Below are 11,232 nucleotides of genomic sequence, written 5' to 3' on the forward strand. Positions count from 1 at the left end.
AACTACTTACAGGTGAGCCAGGTCTGTTGACAGAAACGGTTCTTGCAGTCTGCTTTTGATGATAAGTCCTTAAAACCCCAGTGCTAGGCTCCACCCTGGGCTGGAAAACCTTCCTTATTTTGAGAAGGGAGAGGAAGGTGCACAATGTGGTCCTGATGTGCACAGACAGCTCTGCCCATGAGCTGGATGATTCCAGGCAGGATGCTGCCCTGGGACAGCACTTGCTCTCTAAACCCTGCTGTTCCTGCCCTGTGTCTCAAGGTGCTGCTGATGTCACCTGAGGGTTGGCCAGAGCTGGTTTGAGGAGGTTTTGGAGCGTCTTGGGCAGGTGAGGTGAGGATCAGGTCATTCTTGTCACGAGAGAGGTTTTTTTGCTGAGCACTTGTGAACACTAAACAGGCCTAACAGGCTGCCCGTGGTACCAGAGTGAGGTGGCTCTGATGGGAACAAAGGTTAATTTGAGACGTGGGAACACGAGGTGGGCCCCAAGCTAGAGATTACATCTTGGAGCCTAACCTTCCATAGGTGAACTGACTGGAAACAGCCTGCTGGGAGCTTGAGGGGGTTTGGAGGGGTTTGGCTCGTGGCCCGGGTATCTTTTGCCATCTCTAACAGCAACCTCATACAGCAAATGGCATTCCAAGTGGAAAAGGGCCATGCTCTGAGCTACCTGGCCTCCCTGCCAGCCCTGGTCTCCATGATACAAACCTGCTTCCATCTCCTGCCTCTAGGGCTGTTCTCCAGTTGAGGCTTCACTCTACTACCTGCTACTGCTCCTCTGTGGCAGGAGGTTGGGAGGGGGGATCTCATCCCCATCCACTTAATCAAAACAACAGAAACAGGCATTAAAAAACACAATAATTCAACATTTATGTCATTACACAAAGTGGGGAAGTGTCGTGGGTTACACTGCTCTGTATCCACCCTCCAGCTGGAGGAGTGTCCCCAGTAGGTCTCCCTGAGCAGAGCTGGTTCAGGACCTTCACCTCCCTGAGGGTTCTGGGGAGGAAATTAAAAGGAGTGCTGATCACTTGTGACTCACCTGCTGCCTCTCAGAGCACTCAGAGGGCACCACAACCCTGGGTCTCTGTGCAAGAAAGGCCCAACAAACTCACTGCCACACGTGTGGCTTCAGTCCAACGTCACCTCTGGTTGGACACGTTCCTGGTGTCCCAGCTGAGCTGCCCTGACCCTGCTCTTAGCTGATGGCTTTTAAAACCCTTCCTTGTCTGAAAACACCAAACCCAGAGAAGGGGTCAGTGACAGGACAGGGCAGCCACACCTCTGTCTGTGCCGCTGATCACGGAGACAAACAGATGCTTCTGGAAGGCGGCACACACCGACACAGAGCTGGCTGGAGCTGCTTTCTGCAGTCTAGGAGAGGTGCTCTCCAAACACACCACCTTCTCATCAGCTGAGTGATCTGGTCTCTAGTCCAAGGATTCACCCTGCCCGCTGTCCCACCACGGTGACGATCATTTGAGCTGGAGCATGATGGCGAGGTGAAGTGTTTTCCAGCAACTCCAGCATCCTCTTCCAGCACTGTCCTGCCCCTCCTGTGCTCCACAGGAGCCACTGCTACCCCACAGCCACGTTCATGGGGCTGGCAGGTCACAGCTACGTGCTGTGGTGCTTCTTGATGCCCCAAAGGCCATGTTCAATCACGTCGAGCCTTGAAACATTTCAGGAGATCCCTGAGGAGATGCAGCATTTCTCTACCAGCTTCGGCTTCCCCCTTACCCTCACACCATTGCCAGCTGGAGCGTGGCACGTCTGCTCCGTGGGCTGGCTGGCCAGCTGGGGAGAGCCCTCAGGAGAGAGAAGGTGGCCCTCGGGAAAGAGAAGAGCCACAGGAGTCCTCGGACTTGCCCCTGTGGGCAACCTCCCGGCCTCACCGCTGGTAGAGGGTGATGATCCCGGCCCGGTGCAGGCTCCTCCACAGCGCTGCCTCCAGCATCATGTCATGGTTGGCATAAAACACCAGAGGTTTCTTCTCCACCTCGTAGTAATGGTCTGAGAACTGCTCGTAGTTGGCAGTGATGAACCCATAGGCACTGACCTGTGGGGAGGGAGAGACACAGGATGGGGTCAGGGCTCTACGTCAGGTCGTCCATTTACCACCGCCCCCATTTTCCAGGGGACATGTAGGACAGCCACCAGGACAGGGTGGTCCTCAGCAGGAGCCCCACAGCAGCCAAAGGGAGGGGAGTCCCCTTGTCTCCAGCAGGAAGGTGATGCCGTGGCCTCTCACCTGGTCGCAGGTGTGGAGCGCAGTGAGGAGCATGAGGGCGCCGGTGCTGGGCATGTAGAGGGAGCTGTACTGGGTGTTGAGGATCTCTGATCGCAGGAACCTGGCAGGGGACACGGCAGAGGTGGGGGGTCACAGCTGGCACAGCACTGCAGCCCCCAGACCCACACCCATCCAGCCCCCACCACGCACTGGGTGATGCCAGGACCTGGTAAGGCAGGAGCACCGAGTGAAACACAGGACTGGGGTGGATTCTCTGGTGGCTGCTACTAAGGCTGAGCTCAGTTGCTGCAGGTTGGTAAAAGGCACCTCTCTGCTGTTTGGAATCACCCCAGCCCAGAGCCCTGCTTTTGTGAGAGGCAGGAAAAGACAATCCCGTTGGGCCCTACCTCTGCTCCTGTTAGACTGGGACAAAATGTAATTTATTTGGGGGAATGGGAGCCAGGTGAGCACAGAGAGGTGTAGGAGGGGATGTGAGCTGTGCTGCAGTGAGCAGGAGCAGCAGGGGAGAGGTGCCTCAGCCTTGTCTGCAAACAGCAGGGCAGAGGTAGTTACGTTATCTGGGGAGGACTGGGAACACACTTTGATGCTGAGTAGCCACTGGTCCATACTGGAGAGAGCAGAGGCAGGTGGTCTGAGCCCAGCCTGGAGCACAGCTGAATAGCAGCCACCGTCCTCATCATCCTCACCTTGTTGTCAGGTACTGCAAGAAATCAGGATGCAGCAACTTGAATTTCTCTGCAGATGCCTCTGGTCCAAAATACTTCTGTGGCCTGCAGCAAGGGCAAGGAGAAGGGCAAAACTGTGTCACAGGAGTCCTGGAGCTACTTGGGGTTTGTCCCAGCAGGGACGGATGTCGGGGTGAGGGCAGGCAAGTCATGCCTGCATCACTGAGGATGCTGGGGGGGGCTTTTGGGGGGCTACTCACTCATCCCCCTTGTCCGAGCCCTCGGGCACTGGGCTGCCCTGGATGGCCGATCTCAGCATGACGTAGTCCCGGACATCCGAGGGGATGAAGATGTACTTCAGGTCCTGCAGTGGGGGCACAGATGGGGCACTTAGAAGGGTTTTACAGGGCAGTGCCCGTGCAAGCTGGCAAGGACCGAGGGCTCCCAAGATGGGGAGAAGGTTTGGGGGGCAAACTCAGCCTCAAGGGACGATTCAGGACCACGAGCCCAACAAGCCCTCCGGGTCTCACCTTGGCCTGGGGGATGCGGGTGAAGCCGTACTCCTCATAGGCGATGAGGGAGTTCTTCATGGTGTTCACCGTGAAGCCGTAGAACGAGACCTTGGTGCCCACGTCCTCCTCGAAGCCCTTGATCACGGCACCGTTGATCCTGCGGGAAAAGCACAGGACACTCGTCCAGGGCTGGGCCGTCCCCAGCACCCACAGCCCCGCCCTGCCCGGGACCCCGCCCTGCCCGCACCTGAACACCAGGTCGTGTGCGTCGATGGCCTTGCCCTGCCCCGAGCCGTTGAGGATTCCGCCGTTTCCCACCACGGCACAGCGGACACAGCCCCCGGGGAAGGCGGCCCTGTCGAAGAGGTGCCTGTTGGCAGAGGCGTTGAGGAGCCGGAGGGTGCTGCCCACCACTGGAACGGAGTAGGATGGGACCGGTCAGGGAGCAAAAGGTGTGTCAGCCCACGTGAGCACGTGTGCAGCGCACAAAACTCACACCATCCCCGTGCAGGAGAAGGGATATGGGGACCCCAGACAGCCCCTGCTCTCAGCCCCCCTCCCCCTGCTTCCAACCCTGCTCCAAACAGCAGCACTCGAGGCCGTGCAAAGCGCAGGGTCACATCCAGACATCTCCAGCTCCAGCCCTGCTGATGCTGCTGCCCGTGCTGGCCATGTCCCCTCCTCACAGTATCTCTTTGCAACAGCCACCAGTTCACTTCCCCCTGCCGTCCCCAGTGCTTCCCAACCCAGGGATTGAAGCTGGCAGCTGACAGGGAGAGCAGAGAGTGGGTTTGGGGTGGGAAGGGAAACAATCTCCATCCACCACAATGGAGAGGGTTGTCCAAGCTCCTCCGGCCCCACTTAATAATCATGCACACACTGGAGCTTTTATTCAGGGGAAATGTCACAAGATGCAGCAAGAGGCATTTGCAAAGCCGTGCCCTCCACCCCGTGCCCCAGGAGGTGGAGTGGGGAGAGATCAAGGTTCCTGGTTCCTCTGTAGCCTTCTCTGCCTGTCTCATGTTATCAGTCTCTTCTGCTGGGCCCCTGAGCCCCTCGAGCTGCCCCACATCCCCAAATCACCCCCCATCCCAGCTGAGTCTGTACCTGCAAGGGACAAGCCATGCCAGCCGTAGGGGACGTGTCGTGTCTTCAGCCTGTTCCAGGTCTCCAGGGTGAAGTGCTGGTCCCACATCAGCACAGGGGTGTCGAAGCGGAAGATCTCCCCAAACTTGGGGTCTGCCTTGGCTCTGGCCATCACTGAGTGCAGGCAGGTGCTGGGCTGGGAGGGAGAAGGACCCCAGCTCAGCCTCCAGCCTGGTCTGCCTTCCCTGCAACACCTCCACCCCTCAGCAGGCACCAAGGAGAGGACAAACCCAGGGCCAGAAATGCTCCTTGTCCATCACATGTTCTCCTGGGTCACCCAGGCAGGGCAGTGTCCCGTGCCTTGGTTTGCTGCTGCAAAACACCCTGTGGCACTCAGCTCAGTGGGGCTGGGGGCACCAGAGCTTACAGGGTCACTTGAGAGTGTGAAAGGTTCAGCACCTTCAGGGGTGGGCACCCCACTGAAGGGCTCTGCCGTATGAGAACAGCCCCAGTGGCCAGGAATGGTCCCCCCCAGAGTTTGGGTCCATCCTCATGAGTCTCCAGCCTGGCCTGGTGGCCTGGGAGTCACAGGGTTGGAGAGAGTGCCTGATGCTGGCTCCAAATTCCACATTATGGAATGGTAGCAGGAAGACCTGGGGAGACCCACTTGTGTGGATGAAAAAGGTTGCTCCTCTGTAAACCCCTTCCAGAGAATGCTGCTCCCCCTTCAGCTTCCTCACACAGCCCTTCAACCAACAAAACCCAGCACGGAGGAGCATCATGGACTTAACTGTGCTGTGCTAATGATTACCTGCGTCCTGCTGGGCTCAGGCTCCTCCAGCTCCGCAGAGGGCTTGAAGGAATTCCCACTGGAGTGGGGGAAATATATGGCAGAGTTAAAAATCCATCACTTGGGCACCGTGCAACCCCACAGTTGGCATGGGGCTCCCAGCCCACGCCAGGATTGCTGGACACCTTTCCCTCCTTACCTCTCCGAGCTGCCTCCCAGGGCCCATCTGTGGTGCAGAGTCCCCGACGGGGCCAGGACCAGCGGCTCTGGCTGCAGCAGGCTGGGAGGAGACAGTGAGGGCTCAGCTGAGGAGGTGACACTGAGCACCCCAACACCCCCACACCTGTGACAGCCACAGGGCAGGACCACGTCCCCTCCACTTGTCCCCCCTCCAGCACTGCCTGCGCCCACCCATCCCTGTCCTTCTGCAAGCAGAGAGCCACGGATGTGCAAAACACGGGGTTTGTGCAGAAAGCACTCGTGGGTCCCACCTCCAGGAGCCCCACACACCAAAAATCCCACCCAGCCCAGCCTGCAGCCTTGGGGGAATCCTGCTGAGACCACCCTGTCTCTTCCCACAGTCTCACCATTCCCAAGTTGGACAAGGCTGGGAAAGGCTGGACAGGCCAGCAGGAAACTTTTAGTTGCTACACTTGGAGAAGCAATCAGCAACTGGGGTCTGCAGGCTCTTGGGGTGTATGAGACCTCATCTGCCAGGGGGGCAGCTGGAGCATGCCCTGATCCTTCAGTTAGCACAGGGAGACAAAGGCAAGGGCAGCCCACCTCGAGAAATCTGGGGTGCCCTGAGCCCCAAGGGGCCAGGAAGAGCTGACCCAGCCCCCCAGGGGGGAACTGGGGCTGGGGGCAGCCTGGCAAGCAGGAGGTGGGAGCCCACCGGAGGGGAACAGGCTCCCATTCATCCCCGCACAGAAAGGCCCTTCAGAGCCCCCCGGCGCTGCCGCCAGCCCAGCCAGCAGGTGCTCAGGCCAGAAGGGGGGTATTGTAGAGGAGACAAGGGCCCCTTGTTACGGGATCTCTGCCTGGGAGCCTGGGGACAGGTAGAGGCAGGTGGGGAGCGGAGCTCTGCCTCCCCCCCGGCCCCCGCCGGCGCGACGCTGCCTGGCAGGGCAGGCATTGGGTTTCCATCCCTGCCACGGCCCCTGTCAACAACAACAGTGCCCACAGCCCTGCCCAGGAGCGGATCCAGACCTGTTTGCCACCCAAACCCTGCTCTGAGCCACCCTGGGGGTACAGCATGACATGGGGGGACAGTCCAGTACCCTGCCTGAGGTCCAAGAGGGGTCCATCAAGGTGGGACTGAGCCATTCCAGGGAGATGCCGGAGATGCAGTTTTCTGCAGGGCCTTTCTGGGTATCCCTGCAAGGATCCAACTGACCCCAGCCTGACCAACCTTGCCTGTTCCCTTGGCCTGAGAAGGGGAGCACAGAGTCTGTGCACAGCAAGGTCAAGGCCATCAAAAACTGTGCCAGACCTGGTGGTTACTCTGAAGGCTGCTCTTTCAGCCCAGGTACCAACAGCACACCCACCACAGCACAGCTCATCCACACAAGTGTCTCACAGGAGCTACCAGGAGATCCCTGGATGCCGAGTCAGCTCAGCCAAGGCAAACTGCCCTGGGATCCAGGGAGCTCACCCCAGCCCTTCTTGCTGCCTCCATCTCATGATGCAGGTGGTCCCCAGCCCAGGTGCCTCACCAGCCGGAGCTTATCAACACTACCACCATCCAACCAACAGACCAACAGAGAAACCTCTCTGCTCCAAACCAAAACAGGTTTGCACTCAACTCCCTGCATGCAAGGCCCCTGGGTTGGACCCATTTTCTGGCTGCAGAAGTGCGGCTCCCCACCAAATCCCAAAGTCATTACCCTCACCCACCATGTCCAGGTTTGAGTTGCAGCCAAACAGTCTCTCCAAACCCCATCACCTCACTATCCCTTCCTAGACACCCACGAGCCTCAGCTGCACATCTCTGCCCAGATGGGCACAGCCAGCCTGGCAGGTTGGCTCCTGATGACGTTCCATGGGAGCTGGGACCTGCCTCCACCCATGGCCAGGCACAGCAGGTGGCACTTGCTCCTCGTTTCTTCCAGGACTTGAGCTGAACTGATAAACCAGTGCCAGCACCTCCCTGCACTCACATCCCAGCTGCGGGTGCTGGAGCCAGCTCCCCAGCAAAGCCACTGCCCAAACCCTGCCAGGAAGGGCGTGGGGCAGCTGGCCCCCCACCAGAAAGCAGATCAGTGGCATGAAGGGGAGCCAAGCGCTTTGATGTCACCCGCCAGGATGTGGTGAAGCACCTCGTGATGCTTGGTTGACTCAGAAGATGACAACCCTCCCCAGGACCAACAGATGCACAATGGGGCTCTGGGAAGGAGTGGCTGTGGCTGCCCTGGCAGTGGCAGCAGAGCCAGCCAGGCTGGGTGCACTCTTTCACCATCTGGACATTCACAAATGTGACATTTTTGGTCCAAGGCCATCCTTCAATTCCGGAAGATAACACTGTGTGCGAGTGTTGTGAGCACACACTCCGGCCTTATCTTCAGAAAACACTCCCAGGGCCCCACATCCGAGGGAGCCAAAGTAACAACAAGAACCTGCTCTTGGAGGCATTTGCTCCATCCTGCTGTGAAGGGCTGAGCCCCAGGAAGCATCTTTCCCTGATGTAGAGCTGAAGCAGCATGGAAAGGCTGGGCAGAGCTCAGTGCTCTTCCTGTCAGCCCTAATAATAAAGCCACAGGCAGAGCTGGCAGCTCACCAGCGGGGTTTGGGAGAGATGGACAGGCAAGGATTAGGAGTGGGATAGGGCTGTGCCCAGCTGAACCCTGCGGGCTCCAGGGATTCAGCTCCCTCCATCCTTGCGTGGCTGGCTCTGGGGGAATGAGGGCATCTCACCCATCTCCATAGGACCTCACAGCTGCCACCAGCTTTGTGCTGAGCTGGAATGGGGCTCAGCATTGCTGTGGGTATCTGGTCCTGGGGTGATCTGGTGTCGGCAGCAACCACCATCCATCAGGGGATCAGCTTCCCTCTAGTCTGTCCATCTGCACAGGGGCACTGCTCACACAAACCTCCCCAGGACATGTAGTCACCTGCATCCACACGTGAGCACCCTGGCCCTCCCGTGCCAGCAGGCAGAGCGGGAAGTGAGTGGCCTGTGGTGGCACCTCAGCCTGTGGAACGCCGGCCATCCCGGTTCCACCTCCGGACTCAGCCCCACATCCGCTGGCAGAGCTGATTCCCCCAGTGCACAGTGCAGCCTGGGGGAGCAGCAGTCATGGGGCACCATGTTTATAAACACAGGGAATCAGAGCCAACAGGACCTGCTCGTTTGGGTTTAGCTTTAGAGGCTGGATTGAAGCCAAGAGGAGAGTCCAGGAGAGCTTTGGAGAGCAGCTCAGCTCCGTGTTACCTCACCCTGGGCTCCTCTCTGGGGCTGGATGAGCTGATCCTTGGTCCCATCAGTCACAGGGCTGGAGCCCAGGCTGGCTTTGCCGGGGAGGTGACCTGGGACAGGTCCAGGCAGGGTGAGTCTCTGGGCATGTTCTGCTGCCCTCATGGGCCTCAGTTTCCCCTCTCATGGACATCAAGCTCTTTGGGGGAGCTGCTCTGCACCCCAGCTGTGACATGCTCCGAGCACTGTGTGGTTCTGGCTGTGGAAACAGCCACCCTCTGCTCAAACAGCTGAGAATATCCTGCTCCACAAGCCCAGCAGGGGAGGGGATCTCTGCCTTGGGCAAGATGGGATGGGGCAAGCCATCCAGCTGCATCCCCAGCTACTCCCAGAGCAAATCTGCCTGCCCTCAGCCCACCCTGTGCAGAACCAGCTCCAGTCCTCACAACACCCCCCATTCCCGGGCAGCACCCAGGCCGCTGGGCTCTGTCACACCGAAGGCACCCAAGAGCACCCAGGAGGAGGTGAGGGACACCCACAGCGCTCTCCTGGCACATCCCCTGGTGCTGCAGGGCAGAGGGCGGCTGGTCCCGCAGCCCAAGCGCTATGCAGGCTCCCTCACCCCCTGCCCACTCATCCACGCTCCCCAGGGCTCCCCGGGGAACCCCAGCACTCCATCCCGCTTAGCAGGCTCAGGAAGGGGCTCGGGGAGATTGGAGGACGCAGGGAAGGCAAACGAAGAGGGATTGCAAATTGCTGGAGTTTGGGAGACGCTGCAGCCCCGAGAGTTTGCGAGCCGTGAGATGCAGTCCGGGGATCCCGGGGGGCAGCCCGGGGGACGCGAACGGGCTTGGGGGGGCAGCCGTGCCCTGCCCCTGCAATTGGGGGGTCAGTGCAGCTCCATGGGGGCCAAACCTCCCCCCAGCACAATCTGCTCGGATCCTCCATGAGCCCAGAGGGGACACGCGGGGCTCGCAGCGGGTTTCACAGAATCACAGAACCACAGAATATGCCGAGTTGGAAGGGACCCAATAAGGATCACCGGGTCCAGCTCCCAGCCCTGTGCCTGGGTTTGGTGGGCAGCTGAAGGGGGTTCGATCCTGCCCGGGGTGGGCAGGACCCTCAGCCGCCCCTGGACCCAGCAATGGTTTCTTTGCACTGTGATGAGCTGCACCCACGTGGGGACCCCTGCAGACCCCCACGGCCCCGGGGTCCCGCCCTGGGCACCCCTGGGCTCGGCTGGCGGCCGTGGGCAGGATCCGGTGCTCGGGGTTCCTCGGAGCAGGGGCAGAGCCTGCTGCGAGCACGTTTTCCAAACCAGTCAAAGACCTGGGGGCACAGCGGGAAGAACCCGCCCTAAGGGGCCCACACTGGCACCCCAATTCCCCCTCCCCATCCCAGTGCACGGCACCTCTTGCTGGATTTGCACATCCCTGCCTCCCACCCCCCACCCCCATTCCCCGTCCCCCCTTACCTGGCTATGATCCTCTGGCTGGTGGGCGACTCCACCGTAGTGTAGTAGTGACTGTAGAGGAGCAGGGAGGATGTTAAACCTGCCAGGAGCAAAAGGCAGAGCCTTTTCCAGTGCGGGGACCCCATCCCGGGCACTTCAGCGGCTGGAGTCGCGCAGGCGAGCGGGAGCGTGGGAGCCGGCCCCGAGCACACAAACTTCCCAGCCCGGTGGGCGCGGACACCGCTATGTCCGGGCTCCGTCCTGCCCTGGCTGCCCAGCTGCACCTCGGAGCAGGCTGGGATATTCCTCCGGAGCGGTGGGAGGAAGGGTGTGAGCCGGAGGGAGGAGGCACCAGGCTGACTGGTTCAGACTTGCTGAGGAAAAAAAAGCACTTTTGAGCTGCTTTTTCTCCGCGCTGGGGGATTAAACATTTACCCAGACCGGCAGGCAAATGCGATTTTTTTTTTTTTTATGCTTCTTTTTCGTGCCACCCACCCCCAGCTCACAAAGCACGGTTCCCCTTTCTGTAACTTTCCTGTTCTACTAAAAGCAGCACGTGCGTTCGCCGCCGGCTGCTTCCCAAACAGCAGCACCCACACATCCCACGGTGCCACCCCCGAGCGAGTCCGCCGTTTATTTTATGCCCATCAGAAGCTCCAAGCTCTGAAGTCAAGCCGGGCTCCCACCCTGGGACGTACCCGCACACGGCAGCGCGCTGGTTAACCCGCCACGAGGGGGAAAATCTGGGGGGAAAGGGGGGACACTGCTGGGGTGCTGCCCCCGGCCCCGTTCGGGCTGAACGCATCGCTCACCCACACTGCGTGTTTGCAGCAAATAAAACCGTTCGCAGCTCTGTGACGAGCCCGACAAAGAGTTTGGGCTGAGGGAAAGGCGAAACGTGTTCGGAGGGTTTGCGAGGAAATTTGCATGAATTATTTTGGTGTTTTCGGAAAGGATGTGCTTCGGTTTCTTTTTCGAAAGAATATTTCGATGTTTTTTTAGTCAAACTCCGAAAGAAGCAGCCCTGCGAACTCAAGGATATGCATACCAAAATGTTAGTTGC

The 11,232-nt window shown here is 59.5% G+C and overlaps 1 protein-coding gene across 1 annotated transcript; it reads right to left on the minus strand.

The window, feature by feature from the left end:
• Window positions 1-83: 83 nt before the first annotated feature.
• On the minus strand, window positions 84-10,533 carry ST6GALNAC2 (ST6 N-acetylgalactosaminide alpha-2,6-sialyltransferase 2). Its single transcript, XM_027886118.1, has 10 exons — window positions 10,191-10,533; window positions 5,504-5,584; window positions 5,326-5,383; window positions 4,536-4,710; window positions 3,676-3,841; window positions 3,447-3,585; window positions 3,177-3,280; window positions 2,938-3,021; window positions 2,252-2,351; window positions 84-2,059 (listed from the first exon to the last, which is right to left on the minus strand). Exons 1-10 carry the CDS (start codon window positions 10,313-10,315, stop codon window positions 1,892-1,894), a joined length of 1,200 nt encoding a protein of 399 aa, XP_027741919.1. The 5' UTR covers window positions 10,316-10,533; the 3' UTR covers window positions 84-1,891.
• Between the last annotated feature and the right edge of the window lie 699 nt (window positions 10,534-11,232).

This window comes from Empidonax traillii, unplaced genomic scaffold, assembly GCF_003031625.1.
Source record: "Empidonax traillii isolate 1590-97213 ecotype Southwest subspecies unplaced genomic scaffold, ASM303162v1 scaffold177:size1754471, whole genome shotgun sequence".
Lineage (NCBI taxonomy): Eukaryota > Metazoa > Chordata > Aves > Passeriformes > Tyrannidae > Empidonax > Empidonax traillii.